An 18,077-nucleotide genomic window follows, 5' to 3' on the forward strand; every position below is an offset into this window, starting at 1 on the left:
ATATAACATTATATTAAAAATATCAATACATAATATTCATAATATGAATTATATTGTAATGTAATATAATAATTTTATACAATATTATACAATATAATATTTTTATACAATATTATACAAAACAATATTTTTAATATCATATTGTGCAATTATAATATTATATTGATTAAATACAATTAAACAATTATTAATTCCTATATGACATTAGTGAATAAATAAGTATATACATTTATAAATATTATTACAATCATTTATGCTGTATTTTTAATTTCTATACAGATAATATCTTAAAGATTTCGTTATTCAATTGTCAAATAAAGATCGAAAATAATTTATCTGTTTTTCAATCTCCGACCAGCGTGTTTCTATCTTGAATTCAATATTGGGAATGACTGAATTTTTAAAATTCCTTTTTACAAATTTCATTATCTAAAATGGATTTTTTAAATAATTATTATCAGTAAATGATTTCGTATTTAATAATTGCACTGTCACAAATACAGAGTATCATTATGAACAGAATTATGGAAAAATATTATATAAAATATAGAAATTTGATTTATTTAAAATTTACCTCGCCCAACTGTCCCTTAGAATACGCATTGTTAATTATAACAATTAATGTTACAATCTCATCGACTTTGCTATAAAAAATAAAACAATACGTTTATAATTATTTCGTACAATAAATCTTCACATCTATATGTGTGGTATATCTTTATTAAGTAGTATTGTTACCCGTGTCTTATTGATTTGTAATTATTTAATAAACTTGTAAGCATATATTTAGTGTGCCTCTCAATGACAGAAAGAAAAATATTAGCATTTAAGGCATAAGCTCGCTTCGTCAGTCCAGGCTGATGACCAGATAGATTGAATAGTTCGAATAAAATTTCTGATAATTTTATTTTTAAATAATGGATTATAATTTCAGAATTTTTACTATAAGCCAAACATTCTAATATTTTATCATTTCCTTTCATGTAATCATTAAAAACTTTATTCCATGTATCACGATCTGCCGTTTTCAAACCATTGCAATATGTCCACCTCTTCCATCCAGGCAAAAGTCTACAGAAGACAGTCCAGAAAAGAAATAAAAATCTTCTAATCGAAATTGTGTTAATAGTTTCTTTAGTATTTTATAAATAATTTTTTGATATAAGTGATAACTAATTTCTCAAACATATGCAGAATATAAAAAAATAATCCTAGAAAAAGAATAAAATATTATGAAAAGAAGTACTTGTTTTCTTTGGGATTTGCTAGATGCCATTTCAAATGACGCTTAGACCTTTCTTCGCAAGGATTTTCATTTATAATGCACTCCCACTTTGCGAGTTCTTGTTTTAAGCATTTAGCATGATCGCTGATGTGACTTTCGTCGTACAGATTCCAATAATTAGATCTAAACTTCTGCATAAAATCAAACCTTAGCACTCCCTAAAATTTAATAACTATCATTATATTTAGTTAATTCATTATTTACAAGAACAGATATAATGTACGCGCAAATAAACGTTTTTCCTAAATAATTTTCTTTCATATTTCTCTAATATTTATGTGACTTCGTAGCATCAATATCATAATAAGTAGATTAACCAATTTCTTATTTGTGTGTGAATAATTGTGTATATTTTATCATCTAAATAGGTATGGATTTTATATCATTTAATGAATCTTTAACACACATATCGATATATAAAGTATTTCATAAAATTGTGCTAATGTTCGTGAGTGGGTAGATCGCAATAAACTGAACAGAAAGATTCTTTACCATTCTACAATTTTCGTAATAATTATTAAAATATTAATTAAAAATGTGAATAAGCGTGCGTTTCGCGAGACTATATCATAGGATATGCGCGATAAGTGTGCCAGCGGCGAATGTCGCATAGCAATGAAAAAACAAGAGTCGAGGCACGCGCGATCAAGCTTTACGAGACACTTTGTACATATATTTTAGTCTATGCATATTGATGTATCGATTGATGTATCGATGTTGATATATAATTTTTATTTTCTTAATTATTATTTTCTTAATTTAAATCTGTGGCGTATCAAATATAGATTTTAAGTATTTTAAACTTTAAATATCAATTTCCTTTATATATAACAAGCATTTACAAGTGGATTATTATACATATTAAATTATTATGTGTTATATAATGTAAAAATATTATCTTAATATTATATAAATCAATTTCTCTGCAAAATATTTGTATATTTTTAACATCATAAACGTTCGAATACTACGAAAGAAAATTAATATAACAAAGATAATTGTGTTATATACTGTGTTCTATAATTTCCTAAAACTAATTAAACATTAATTACACAATTGATCAACTATTATCATGTAAATACTAACGTATTATTATTATAGAAAAATAACTTGATGAAATATTCAAAATTTTTGATTGTTTTAAATATAAAAAAAAATATATAACAAATATGTAACATAAGCGCCTTTCGAATTTTAATTTCTGAATTTTGACACAAAAGAAATTATATAATAATGTATAGTTAATATTTTTTGTTTAACTCACTACATATATCTATTTTTAAAAGAATTCATTATTATGATATGAAATCGTTGTATTATAAAATAGATAATTGATGTAATGAATAATTTTTTTATAAAAAAATGTAATTATATCTATATATATACCTTAAATTCAGGATAAAAATTTAAGAATGGAAAGATGTTCGACAAAAATTCAAATGCTTTGAGCATAGGATACCATGCTATATAATCTCTTTCCTGTTCCAAATAAGAAGCGATTTCCCAAAATACGGAGAATTCAAGTTTCTTCTCTATCGCAAAATGAAACGCATCATTGATGATTTGCGCTCGATTGAGAACATGTATATTACTATATTTTTCAGAATTTAAGTATTGTGCAATTTTTCGCCAGTTCGCAATATCATAATTGACGCGATAGTATCCTGTTATAAAATAAATTACTTTTGTCGATTATTAAATACTTTGAAATGATATATATTTATTAAACATATTTCGAGATGTTAAAGATATTTCAGTATTAAATATATTATTATTATTAGAGAAGTTTGCATCTTCCGTTTTTTATTATTTAACATGAAGGTTGTATCAGCAATTCTACATATTACAGCAAGAAATGAAAATTTCAAATATATTGTTAAAATTTCAATATTTTTGCAATATCTATTGTTATATCTTATATTATATATTATATATTATATATGAGTTTTAATACATCTTATGATAATTTTTAATTAAAATTGGTATCAAATATGATATATATGATATATATATATATATATATATATATATATATATATATATATATATATATGTATGTATGTATGTATGTCTGTATGTATAATAATTGAACAATTCTGACGATTTGGATATGCAATTTAGTGCAAACATAAAATGTCTTCGACTACAAACATAATATATGTATATTTATATATATATTTATAATAATTATACAAATATATGTATTTATATATTGAAATATATATACTTTAAATTATATACAATATAATTGTAAATTTATTTTATATAATAGATAATATAGATGTAAATTTATTATTCAATATTTACCAGCTTGTTGTAAATTGAAAATAATCCATTGATTTTTTTCAAGAAAGAGTTCAGGTTTTGAATGCCATGGTGTTAACAAAATATTCGTCCAAGTTATGGTAAAATTGGGATTCAACTCCGTAGTATAACTAACAGGAATATAATATTGTTCCTCATCTAATTTGTTGCGAAATTGTACCGATACGGTTACAACATCAGTAGAATAATTTCGCGTCACCTTCAATACGGAAGGATACTTCTGCATAATCCACGAATTTATCGTATCTTTTATATTAAAATCATACTTAAAATTCAATTCAATCATCTTAGATCTCATAGCGTCCCATAAATGATCGGCAGTTGTTGCTTCAGGCTTACGAAATCTGTAAGATTTAACATCATAATAATTTTAACTCTATACTAAAAATGATAGGGATAAATAATAAGGAAAGAGATCATAATTTACACAGAATTTATTTTCGTATTTTAATCTATAATGTAACTTCTACAGAGATAGAAATTTATGAAATTTAATATAATTGTATACATATATATATATTTTCTTATTAATATATATTAATATATATTTATTAGTAGTTATGTCAGAATTTGTCTCGTGACTGAATAAATAATAATTTTAATTTTTATATTACAAAATTTTAGAGTGTTTATATTCTATGATTGTAAAACTACATTCTCCAAATCATTCAATTTAAATTGTTTGTTATTTAGAAAATATAAATATCTATTATATATTTATTAATTAAAAAATTGAAGTTCAATCTTAACAGAAATTCATAAATATAAAATAGCAGTATAAATTTAAGCTTTTAAATATCTATGTCATTTAAACATTAAAAAACTGGAAATATATTATTAAATTTATTTTATATTTTGATTTTTTTTCCTTCTCCTCTATGATGTATATATTATTACATTACAATACATTATACTTACTGATTATCCAAATATTTCATGAATCCCTCTAAAAATATATGAAGTGGTAATGTTCGTATTAACATGCGCCATATAATGGATCCTATAACGTTTGAAAGAAAAAGAATTTAGTATATTTAAAATGTCTTTACTGCAATGTGCAATAAATGTTTGTGAATTTATATGTAATTAATAAAATTAAAGATATGACACCCAAAGTTTGTGTAATTAAATCTAAGTAAGCAGCTATAAAAATTGATAAATACATTTCAACGAAAAAATTTGTAATAATAGATAAATAGTGACTCATTAAAAATTTGTTAAAAATAATAAATTAGACAATTATAAGGAATTAGTAAATTTTATATTTTATTATAATTTTTTGAAATCTTAGATAAACATGTATAGTTATAATTTTAAAAAAATCACACATTATAAAATTATTCAAAAATTATATAAAAATTTAATTTTAAAGTTAGATATTATTACGTTAATGCAAATATTATGAAAAAATATATTAAATTTTACAAATGAATTGCCTTGCCTGGTTCTTTCTATGGAAATTAAATTTCGAAGAAATTTGAATTTTGAATGAATTTGCTGAATTTTGGAAATAAATAGTTTACGCGAAAACACAATAAAATTTAAAAAACGTCAAAATAAATGTGATAAGGTTGATGAAGTGGTTTCGTCACTACAAGTATTCAAATATCGAAATAAGGCGTTATTTCAATACTATTAAGGAAAAGTAAATAATATATTAAATAAAATAAATAATATATTAGAATGTCATACACAGTTGATCATTTATATTAATACATTTTACTAATTTATTAACATGGAAAAAATGTGTGTGTAGCAGCATCGCCGCTGTCGTCGCCATAACATGCTATTTGATATTTGATAAAATATAATTAGTTGAAAGTATAGTTATTATATAAGTTTTCCCTAAGTATCCCCCATCGGATGGAAGAGGGATACAACTTTCCTAATTGCATTAAAAGACTAGCCACTCAAAATAATTAAACACCTGTTTCATAATTTTTCGTAATTTTTGAACCGTTTCTGAAATATAGTATATGTGAAATTTATGGACACCCTATATATACATTTATGTACATATTTTCCACGTAAATATAATATCTATGTATTAATAAAAGTAATCAACTGTGTGTGATTCTACTCAATAATACATTATTTATTTCGACATTTGAACGCTTGTAGCGACGAAATGGCTCTATTAAACGATATCGCGGTTAATGTGACTTTTGATTTGCCACAAACTATTTATTTCCAGAGTTTCTGCAAATTTCACCAAACCTCAAAATTCAATTTCCATAAGAATCGTACAGGGTCTTTTGTTTATAAATGACTTTTCTCATTTTCTATGAAATTAACATTAGAAATTTATAACTATTTAATTGTTTAATTATGCAGTGTCATACGCATACCTTTGATATGAGAAAGAGAAGACTGTATATAATTTTCAGGATAGCTTATATTATATTCTATGGTAGAATTTATAACAAAATAAGTATTTAGATAGAGTAATTCATGTTGAACTTGAACTACAAACAAATCCATCATCCGGGAATTTGGCAGAGCCTAAAATCAATTCGATATAATCATAACTTATCATAAATAATCAAAAAGAAAAAGTTTTTGGTACATATCAAAATTAGCTTATTATATGCTATTGTTAAGAATAAAGTTTGTATGTATGTTTGTGTGTGTAAATTTTTCTGCGATAATTTTCATACAAAGACATATACATATTTAGTTCTCATTAAATTTCTTTCACCGGATTTCTAGAAACTTTAGAGACTTGGAATCTTATAATTTCTTACATTTAAGAAATAAAACAGAATATTTGCACAAATATTTAACAATTATTTATATTGCTAAACTATTAATCATTTGACTGCGTATTCAAATAGCGTTAGTAATAAAATAACCTTGCCCATAATGGATGCTTGATAAAATATATTAAATCCTTCGTTTAAACATGTATGAGGCCATAAGTAAGTTGGTCTGAACAGATTTCTAATATATTTTTGTACCATCCCACGTGCAATTAAGCGCGCAATTATCGTCTTGTATGCGACAGGATCTAATTCTTCATTATAAGTGATATCTGCTTCTCTAAAAATAATTATACATATTAATGAGTATAAAAAATTTTGGATATTAATATAATTTCTTATGTAAATGAATTACAATATAATATGTAATTAAAATAGTTTTTAAAATATACCTATATTTTCAACTATATATATTACCGATAAAAAATGAAACCCAAAGTCTGTTCCATATCATTTTGTAAATCCGGGATTACGACATGATCCACTTTGCTCTCAAATGAAACAGAGGTCCGCGCAAGTTCTCTCCTCCAAATATTCCAATTACGAATGTATACACTAGCGGAAGAAATAACAGTTTTCGCAAATTCTAGATGCGGTTCCGATTGTGGTCTGAACCATATGGATGAACGAATTGTTTCATTATCCGAGAGGATGATCTGATGAAAACCCGATACTAGAAATGCTACACTATCTATGGAGATCAAAGGAGTCTTGTGAAAATATGTCCACATCATAATATCGGACATAAATATAGTAGTTTCTGTCGGCATATTTGACAAAGCTTTGTATTTTGAATGATGCAGTATGAAAATATCAAAAGTACTTCTTAATTCTGGCTTGTCCCAATATGGAAATATTTGCTGTTTTTTCGCTGGGATACCTGTTGCGATTAACCACCTGCCGTATTTTAATGATAAACATTAAATAATGAATAATATTAGATAATTGTAAGCGTAGAATGCACAAATGTACAATTTGTTTTTGATATTTCATATATTCTTCTACTTACTCTATTTCTTCATCTCCGTTTATGTACGGAGTTCCGAAAGATTCCCTTACGATATTAATTGGGATTGCATACTCTATATACAGATAGTGCATTCCACGCAACGAGATATCACCGAAATCGAGCACGAAAATATTATTTTTAATAAAATTTCTTGAGATTGCTTCATAAACCGTATCATTAATTTTCTTTAATGTCGATACTATTATACTCGCTGAATCCGGTAAATAAAAACTTATGTATTGTTTTGCATAAGAAATATTTAAAGTGATTATGCATAAGTTATAGAGAAAATCATTGTTTAACATTATCTTCATATTATAATGTGTCGGATGTATATAATCTGATATATTGCTTGATGTATTGTTTAATACACTGCGCACTGCGATTTTCGATTCTTCATCGATTCCTTTGATATTTGATTCTTCATCATCAACATGACTCGCTATTGCCATCATGACAAGATATATTATACTAATAGTTAATAATAGTTTTAAGAATGTCATGTTGAATTTCACTCGGATATCTATAAAGAAACGTTTCTTCATTAAGAAAAAAAGTATTTGCAAAGAGTATGCAATAAGATCGATTTTTGTGTGAAAAAACGTTCAAGAGGATTTACCAAACACTTCATAAGAAAATACGATTAATTTAAAAAGAAATTAAAATAATAGAGTTTAATAAATAAAGGAATGATTAGAAAAGATAAATATAAAAATTATTAAAACGACATATGAAATATTTTTTCGGACTTGAATATTAGAAGACATGAAGGATGTATTTAGATAATTCCAGTAAGACAAGCACAATAAACATAACTTTTATTTATCTCAATTTAGCTATCTTTAAGATTTCTCCTAGTGCAATTACATATTTCAATGTATATATATATATATATATATATATATATATATATATATATATATAATATAATATAAGCATTAAAATGTATGAGAAATGAAGGTATATTCTGAACAACGCGATTTTATACATGATATGGATTATATGTTTACTAACATGTTATTTTCAAGATCAATCTGTACCTTAAGTAAGAAATGTATTAAAAACATACAAACACTGAACGGAAATCAAATATCATCAAATATTTGAAATTTTGATAATGTAGCGTATTGTATCAAACATTCGAACAAAATTCTAAAAACAATTATGTTAATATTTTTATAACACATCTTTTTGAATAAAATGTTAATTTTTTATTTGTTGTTTATTCGTTCATTACACATTCAAATTAACATATCCTACTGGTCATAGACATTCATTATAAAAAATATTTTAAAAACAAAACAGGTAATATTATACGTTTTTAAGATAGATAATTTCATAGCTTAGCTAATGAGATATTTTATATAGCTTAGATAATTTTATAGCAATAATATAAAATTAATTACGCAATAATTTTATAATGTCAAAAGGAAATTTAGCTTATAAATTTTACACGTTCTATATGTCAAAATGGTCGAAACATGCTATTACAGTACAAACATAAATGTCTTCATTTCTATTAACTGTAATGTATGCAAAAGATAGAAATAATATTTACAATAAAATGAGTTAGTCGATTTGAAAATTAAAGAAAATGTCTTTTATAAAATAAAAGCGTTACCTGTTATTCCACACAATTTTGTATGTACATTTAAAGAAAGAAAGATAAATATTTTATTATATATTTAATGCCTTATCCTACTAGTTGAATTAGCCAGGTTTAATATCAAATTTAACAGCAAAAGCATTCAATCGCGAACTTATCGCTTCAAGAGACTACCATGAACTGATGGGTCTGTCGGCATACCTGACAGTATATAGAATGTACGTAGTGTTATGTATATAAATGACGTCTTGATTATGCGTAGCATAGGATATCTTACATATTGACATAAGTCAATACGTATAAACTTGTTTATGTTTTTTATTCCATTTTCGTATGAAGCTTTTATTTATAAAGACAATTTTTCTAAGAAACTATTCGCGAGAGAAAATTAATTGAAGAATTATAATCGCTCTTATACTTGCATGTATTGGCCGATCTTTCTTAATTAATATCTCGAAATTTTACGTGGTGGTTTTCAAAATGATATGGGATTTTTTAGTTCAGTTTAGCGATATTTACTTATGGTTTTACTTTGTTGCGAGATACTGGTAACACCCTGTATATGTATGTATCTGGGTAAAATAAACACATGTAAATATATAATCAACATCTGTGTATTAAATTTACAGAATAATACAGAAAAGTAATAAAATATAATATGTAATATAATATAATATTATAAATATACATAATATTCATAATATGAATTATATTGTAATGTATTATAATAGTTTTATACAATATTGTACAATATAATATTTTTATACAATATTATACAATACAATATTATTATACAATATTATACAATACAATATTTTTAATATTATATTGTGCAATTATAATATTATATTGATTAAATACAATTAAACAATTATTAATTCCTATATGACATTAGTGAATAATTAAGTATATACATTTGTAAATATTATTACAATCACTTATGCTGTATTTTTAATTTCTAAACAGTTAATATCTTAAAGATTTCGTTATTCAATTGTCAAGTGAAGATTGAAAATAATTTATCTGTTTTTCAATCTCCGACCAGCGTGTTTCTATCTTGTATTCAATATTGGGAAATTTCTTTATCTAAAATGGATTTTTTAAATAAGTATTAGCAATAAATGATTTCGTATTTAATAATTGCACTGTCTCAAATACAGAGTATCATTATGAACAGAATTATAGAAAAATATTATATAAAATATAGAAATTTGATTTATTTAAAATTTACCTCGCCCAACTGTCCCTTAGAATACGCATTGTTATTTATAACAATTAATGTTACAATCTCATCGACTTTTCTATAAAAAATAAAACAATACGTTTATAATTAATTCGTACAATAAATCTTCACATCTATATCTGTGGTATATATTTATTAAATAATATTGTTACCCGTGTCTTATTGATTTGTAATTATTTAATAAACTTGTAAGCATATATTTAGTATGCCTCTCAATGACAGAAAGAAAAATATTAGCATTTAAGGCATAAGCTCGCTTCGTCAGTCCAAGCTGCTGACCAGATAGATTGAATAGTTCGAATAAAATTTGTGATAATTTTATTTTTAAATAATGGATTCCAAACATTCTAATATTTTATCATTTCCTTTCATGTAGTCATTAAAAACTTTATCCCATGTATCACGATCTGCCGTTTTCAAACCATTACAATATGTCCACCTCTTCCATTCAGGCAAAAGTCTACAGAAGACAGTCCAGAAAAGAAATAAAAATCTTCTAATCGAAATTGTGTTAATAGTTTCTTTAGTATTTTATAAATAATTTTTTGATATAAGTGATAACTAATCTCTCAAACATATGCAGAATATAAAAAAATAATCCTAGAAAAAGAATAAAATATTATGAAAAGAAGTACTTGTTTTCTTTAGGATTTGCTAGATGCCATTTCAAATGACGCTTAGACTTTTCTTCGCAAGGATTTTCATTTATAATACACTCCCACTTTGCGAGTTCTTGTTTTAAGCATTTAGCATGATCGCTGATGTGACTTTCGTCATACAGATTCCAATAATTAGATCTAAAATTCTGCATAAAATCAAACCTTAGCACTCCCTAAAATTTAATAACTATCATTATATTTAGTTAATTCATTATTTACAAGAACAGATATAATGTACGCGCAAATAAACGTTTTTACTAAATAATTTTCTTTCATATTTCTCTAATATTTATGTGACGTCGTAGCATCAATATCATAATAAGTAGATTAACCAATTTCTTATTTGTGTGTGAATAATTGTGTATATATTTTATCATCTAAATAGGTATGGATTTTATATCATTTAATGAATTTTTAACACACATATCGATATATAAAGTGTTTCATAAAATTGTGCTAACGTTCGTGAGTGGGTAGAACGCAATAAACTGAACTGAAAGATTCCTTACCATTCTACAATTTTCGTAATAATTATTGAAATATTAATTAAAAATGTGAATAAGCGCGCGTTTCGCGAGACTATATCGTAGGATATGCGCAATAGGTGTGCCAGCGGCGAATGTCGCATAGCAATGAAAAAATAAGAGTCGAGGCAAGCTTTACGAGACACTTTGTACATATATTTCAGTCTGTGCATATTGATGTATCGATTGATGTATCGATTTTGATATATGATTTTTATTTTCATAATTATTATTTTCTTAATTTAAATCTGTGGCGTATCAAATATAGATTTTAAGTATTTTAAACTTTAAATATCAATTTCCTTTATAAAACAAGCATTTACAAATGGATTATTATATATTAAATTATTATGTGTTGTATAATGTAAAAAGATTATCTTAATATTATATAAATCAGTTTCTCTGCAAAATGTTTGTATATTTTTAACATCGTAAACATTCGAATACTACGAAAGAAAGTTAATATAAGAAAGATAATTGTGTTATATACTGTGTTCTATAATTTCCTAAAACTAATTAAATATTAATTACACAATTGATCAACAATTATCATGTAAATACTAATGTATTATTATTATAGAAAAATAACTTGATGAAATATTCAAAATTTGTGATTGTATTAAATATAAAGAAATATATATAACAAATATGTAACATAAGCGCCTTTTGAATTTTAATTTCTGAATTTTAGTACAAAAAAAATTAAATAATAATGTATAGTTAATTTTTTTGTTTAACTCACTACATATATCTATTTTTAAAAGAATTCATTATTATGATATGAAATCGTTGTATTATAAAATAGATAATTGATGTAATGGATAATTTCTTTATAAAAAAATGTTATTATGTATATATATATATGTATATATATATATATATATATATATATATATATATATAACCTTAAGTTCAGGATAAAAATTTAAGAATGGAAAGATGTTCGACAAAAATTCAAATGAGTTGAGCATAGGATACCATGCTATATAATCTCTTTCCTGTGCCAAATAAGAAGCAAGTTCCCCAAATTACGGAGAATTCAAGTTTCTTCTCTATCACAAAATGAAACGCATGATTTGCGCTCGATTGAGAACATGTAGGGTAAAGGTGCCTATTATGAGATACCTTTAACATTTTCTTAATTATTTCCAAAATATATGCGATTAGGAAAATATTTATACAGAGTTTTTAATCGTCATTTCATGTAGTTTTAGGAATCCTACTTCAATAAGTTATATCTCGTTCGAATTTTAATATACATAGGTTTGATTAAAGTAAGTCAGTTTTTGTATCAAAACCAAAAGGTCTCCTAGTAAGAGATACTAGCTGATCCTAATATGAGATACTGTCTCATATTAGGTAAACTTAGTTTCATTTTTATTAACACCAAAAATAAAAGACATATAGATAAAAATAAATGTTTTTATTATTACCAGTCTTAATTTTAAACCTTTTACAGTGTTATATCTTCAGAACCAACAATAAAATTAAAAAAAATATAGCTTTAATTATATTATTTATTAGACTTATATTTATAAACTCTTGTATCAAAATGTCAAAAAATATGAAGGAAGGTACTTATACTTAAATCAAACAAAAAACTATCCTTAGAAAAATAAAATAAAAAAACATCCTTAAATATTTAACTAGAGATCACATTTCAGTCGCATTAGGTAGGTAATCACAACTATCATTGAGTTTGTAACTTAGAAGCTGGGATTTCAGCTTTTTCGTTTTGATGGCGGCATCTAAAAACATAAAATAATCTCAAAATAATCAATTATCTACGTTACAAAAAAAATGGTTCCTAATATGAGACATCTCATATTACGAGACCTTCGGTATTTCTTATTAAGAGCTTACCATTTGACCGAGATTCAACAAAAATCATTTTGTTTCACTTATAAAACACTATAATGTGCACTAGTATCATAAAATAGACTACATTAGCGACGAATTTATTAATATTTTACAACATTCAAAACAAATTTTATAAAAATTTAACGTACCTTGAATCTAGTGCGGAAAAATTTATGATTTTGCTTCCGCGACAAATCAGCGTTTCCTCGCCTGTTCGCTGTCGCTGACCGGCGCACATTGATACACGATTGGACCTGTTTATCCGAGGAAGTAAGCGACGCAAGCACCACACTTTTCAAATGCACGGTGTCGTTACTAAGAGGCTATCTCATATTGGGAACCTATCTTATAATAGGCACCTTTACCCTATATTAATATATTTTTCAGAATTTAAATATTGTGCAATTTTTCGCCAGTTCGCAATATCATAATTGACGCAATAGTATCCTGTTATAAAATAAATTACTTTTGTCGATTATTAAATACTTTGAAATGATATATATTGATTAAACATAATTCGAGATGTTAAAGATATTTCAGTATTAAATATATTATTATTATTAGAGAAGTTTGCATCTTCCGTTTTTTATTATTTAACATGAAGGTTGTGTCAGCAATTCTACATATTACAGCAAGAAATGAAAATTTCAAATATATTGTTAAAATTTCAATATTCTTGCAATATCTTTTGTTATGTCTTATATTATATATATGAGTTTTAATACATCTTATTATTATTTTTAATTAAAATTGATATCATATATGATATATATGATATATTATATATATATATATATATATATATATATATATATATATATATATATCTGTGTGTGTGTGTGTGTGTGTGTGTGTGTGTGTGTGTGTGTGTGTGTGTGTGTGTGTGTGTGTGTGTGTGTGTGTGTGTGTGTGTGTGTGTGTGTGTGTGTGTGTGTGTGTGTGTGTGTGTGTGTGTGTGTGTGTGTGTGTGTGTGTGTGTGTGTGTGTGTGTGTGTGTGTGTGTGTGTGTGTGTGTGTGTGTGTGTGTGTGTGTGTGTGTGTGTGTGTGTGTGTGTGTGTGTGTGTGTGTGTGTGTGTGTGTGTGTGTGTGTGTGTGTGTGTGTGTGTGTGTGTGTATGTATGTATGTATAATAATTGAACAATTCTGACAATTTGGATGTGCAATTTAGTGCAAACATAAAATGGCTTTGACTACAATATAATAATTATACAAATATATGTATTTTCATATTGAAATATATATACTTGAAATTATATACAATATAATTGTAAATTTATTATTATATAATAGGCAATATAGATGTAGATTTATTATTCAATATTTACCAGCTTGTTGTAAATTGAAAATAATCTATTGATTATTCTCAAAAAAGAAAAATTCAATTTTTGAATGCCATGGTGTTAACAAACTATTCGTCCAAGTTATGATAAAATTGGGATTCGACTCCGTAGCATAAGTAACAGGTATATATAATTGTTTCTCATCTAATTTGTTGTAAAATTGTACCGATACAGTTACATGATAAGTAGAGTAATTTCGCGTCACCTCCAACACGGAAGGATACCTCTGCATAATCCACGAATTTATCATCTTTTATATTAAAATCATACTTAAAATTCAATTCATCATCTTACATCTCATAGCGTTCCATAAATGATCGGCAGTTGTTGCTTCAGGCATACTAAGTCTATAAGATTTAACATCATAATAATTTTAACACTATACTAAAAATGATAAATAAATAATAAGAAAAAAGATCATAATTTACACAGAATTTATTTTCGTATTTTAATCTATGATGTAACTTCTACAGAGATAGAAATTTATGAACTTTAATATAATTGTATATATATATATATATATATATATATATATATATATATATATATATATTCTTATTAATATACAGGGTGTTTCATTTTAATCCGACCAGTCGAATATCTCGAAAACCAAGCCCGGGAGAGAAAAATATTTCAGACAAAAGTTGTTTGGTTTCGAGGGGGCCATAAGATGGTGACAATGATTTGACCTTGAACAGTCATTTGAAGGTCACATAAAGGTCACCTTAAATTTCTTAAATGGAATACCCTATATATTTTTACACATTCTTGTAGCTGACATCGAGAGCTTTCCAAAACACTATAATTAAGTACCTTTTCGTTAAGTACTTTTTGAGTTATGAGGCTTGAAATAATTTCTTAATTCTACATAAACCGTAAAATATCTAGTAAAATATTCATTTTTCGATTATCTTACCTTAATACTTTTACGTACAAAATAATGAGAGGAATCAATTGGTGTAAAGAAAACACATAGTTGTTTTGAAGAAAAAATATGTAATTTGCAATTAACAATTCCATATTTTTTCTTAAAAACAACTATGTGTTTTTAAGAAATGAAAAAATACTTTATTATAGTGTTTTGAAAAGCTCTCGAGGTAAGCTACAAGAGTGTGCAAAAATATATAGGGTGTTCCATTTAAAAAAATTGAAGTGACCTTCACGTGACCTTCAAATGACTCTTCAAGGTCAAACCAATGATACCATCTTATGGCCCCCTCGAAACCAAACAACTTTTGTCTGAAATATTTTTCTCTCCCGGGCTTGGTTTTCGAGATATTCGACTGGTCGGATTAAAATGAAACACCCTGTATATTAATATATATTTATTAGTATTTATGTCAGAATTTGTCGTGACTGAATAAATAATAATTTTAATTTTTATATTACAAAGATTTTAGAGTGTTTATATTCTATGTTTATAAAACTACAATCTCCAAATTATTCAATTTAAATTATTTGTTATTTAGAAAAGATAAATATCTATTATCAAGCGTCGTGACGCCAAGTACATAAAAAACAGGATCCGAGCATTGAGAGTCACTGCGGCGCTACCAAGTAGCTTATCCGGAATTTCACATCATATAAACTTTCGATTAAGATATTTCAGAAACTAAGCCCTTAAGAAAAAATCTAACGGTACTTTTATGATATAATGTGAATACGAGCTTTCGATTGTGACCAGTTTGAATAAAATCGGTGCAGTCAATCCCGAGAAATGATAATCGCATGTCAGAGTTATGACATTTTTCATTTTCCATCACAAGGTTCAGACTCATGAACGTATCTTCGCACGCACACATTCAAAGCGATTTTGTCCTTCAAGCTGCGTTAATACCACGCGTATATGATTATTCGCTTTAGTGTGCAAAAATGCTTTAAGAAACAAAATCATTTATGTACATGTGTTTGCATACGTGTGATATGTGTATATGTGTGTGTATACGTGTGAGAGATTAATTTATCGCATAACAATTTTCAAAAACCTCTTGGGGGTAAAATCTAATCTATCTCGAAAACGGTATCACAAAAATATAAAAACTGTGCCGTTAGATAAGACTTCTAAGGAGACTAATTTATCGTATTATAACAATATTCAAAAGCCACCCCTTGGGAGTGAACTTTAATATCTAGAAAACCTTGTAAAATTACGCGACTTACACTTAGCAAAGATTTTTAAAAATGCGTATATATTTTTTGCAGAAATAATATAAATTTTTACAAAAAAAGGTGGTGATATCCCTTTAGAAACAACCTTATAACGGTAAAATAAAATACATCAAGTATATAAAAAAATATCTTTAAAAAATCTAACATATATTTTCTGTAGAAATAATATTTTTTACAAAAAGCAGTGAGATCCCCTGAAAAAAACCTTATAAAGGTAAAAAAATACGCCAAGTACATAAAAAAAATCAAAAATTTTAAAAGAGTGATAAAAATAAAATATTTAAAAGCCGATATGAGATCAATACTATTAGTCAAGTACAATAAATTATGTGATATTAATTCGTAATCGATACTAAATGAGTTAAAATTACTTTAATTCCTAAAAATTCCATTTTTTATATGATGTATATAATTTAAAAAAGTTTTACACAAATTCTAAATCGCATAAATGACCTTCAGGTCGAAGTAAGATATGAAAACTTGGCGTGCCTCGTATTTAAATCATATAGTTTAAAACAGGAAAAGCTAGATTTTTGATGGGCCCAATGTAAAATTTAAAAAATATATATATATATATATATATATATATATATGTTTTTTTTTCTTAATACAGCGTTACATTTTTATTAAAAAATATAAAAAATATATAGCAGATATTATCGTTGGCGCCAGACGTGTTCCCATGTGTTACACTTTGCGGTAATCATTGTGCCATGTACAAGGTTCATCTAAAACAAAAAAATCAATTGATTCTTAAAATAGATTATAATCTAATCTTTGTCGTAGCCTACTTAAAAAATTTCCAATATTTAAAAAATGGCGTCCACCTAAATCTGAAGGTGCGAATTTTCGCTTAAAAAATGGATCGCTTATTGGCAATGAAAAAAAAATAATAAAAGACACAAAAAACGGCTACGACAAACGTCGCATAATTTTATGCTAGATAAGTAGCAAAAAATTAGAATGCGATCCATCCAGTGGTTCTCGAGATATTTGATTATCGTTTTTGAAAACACAGTTTCGAGAAAAACGCATTTAAAGTTGTAAATATACTTTTAAACAATATATCAGTGATTTTTTTGAGTTACATGGAATCATTTACTTTAGAGCCATATAGTGAGTCCTCTGCAGACATGTGGCAGCCTGTATCAATTCAAGTTTGGCTTGTCTACGACGTAATCTTGCCTCCTTCGTTATGTCTTGAACGTTCCACTCTTATTATTCGCGAATTATCTGCTGAAGCATATTGATGCGCATTGCTTGCATGAATTAATTTACAATAGTGGTTTTAAATTTT

At 25.8% G+C, this 18,077-nt stretch overlaps 2 protein-coding genes across 2 annotated transcripts in view; both read right to left on the reverse strand.

Moving 5' to 3' along the window:
• Nucleotides 1-303: 303 nt before the first annotated feature.
• Nucleotides 304-7,881, reverse strand: LOC145974775 (aminopeptidase N-like). The gene is made up of 11 exons (XM_083104786.1): nucleotides 7,379-7,881; nucleotides 6,787-7,266; nucleotides 6,463-6,649; nucleotides 5,959-6,112; nucleotides 4,529-4,610; nucleotides 3,593-3,954; nucleotides 2,672-2,949; nucleotides 1,247-1,443; nucleotides 739-1,071; nucleotides 575-644; nucleotides 304-429 (listed from the first exon to the last, which is right to left on the reverse strand). The coding sequence occupies exons 1-11, from the start codon at nucleotides 7,879-7,881 to the stop codon at nucleotides 304-306; spliced, it is 2,772 nt and encodes a 923-aa protein (XP_082960912.1).
• A 2,093-nt stretch (nucleotides 7,882-9,974) lies between these two features.
• Nucleotides 9,975-18,077, reverse strand: part of LOC145975037 (uncharacterized) — a 35,799-nt gene continuing 27,696 nt past the window's right edge. The window contains exons 7-9 of the mRNA XM_083105175.1: nucleotides 10,863-11,059; nucleotides 10,216-10,285; nucleotides 9,975-10,070 (exon numbers count right to left, since the gene is read on the reverse strand). Of these exons, the coding sequence (XP_082961301.1) occupies nucleotides 9,975-10,070; nucleotides 10,216-10,285; nucleotides 10,863-11,059 (363 nt within the window). The remainder of the gene's footprint in view (nucleotides 10,071-10,215; nucleotides 10,286-10,862; nucleotides 11,060-18,077) is intronic.

This window comes from Camponotus vicinus, unplaced genomic scaffold, assembly GCF_025532165.1.
Source record: "Camponotus vicinus isolate PSW18456_S1 unplaced genomic scaffold, iyCamVici1.0 SCAF_7, whole genome shotgun sequence".
Taxonomy (NCBI): Eukaryota; Metazoa; Arthropoda; class Insecta; order Hymenoptera; family Formicidae; genus Camponotus; species Camponotus vicinus.

What these genes read in the sequence shown, in the direction of transcription:
- LOC145974775 (XM_083104786.1), bottom strand. Translation starts at nt 7,881, where the DNA reads ATGACATTCTTAAAACTATTATTAACTATTAGTATAATATATCTTGTC. An exon ending in TTGGGTTTCATTTTTTATCG is followed by an intron (nt 6,650 to 6,786) that starts GTAATATATATA and finishes AATTATTTTTAG; the next exon opens with AGAAGCAGATATCACTTATA. An exon ending in TTCTCTTTCTCATATCAAAG is followed by an intron (nt 4,611 to 5,958) that starts GTATGCGTATGA and finishes CAAACGTTATAG; the next exon opens with GATCCATTATATGGCGCATG.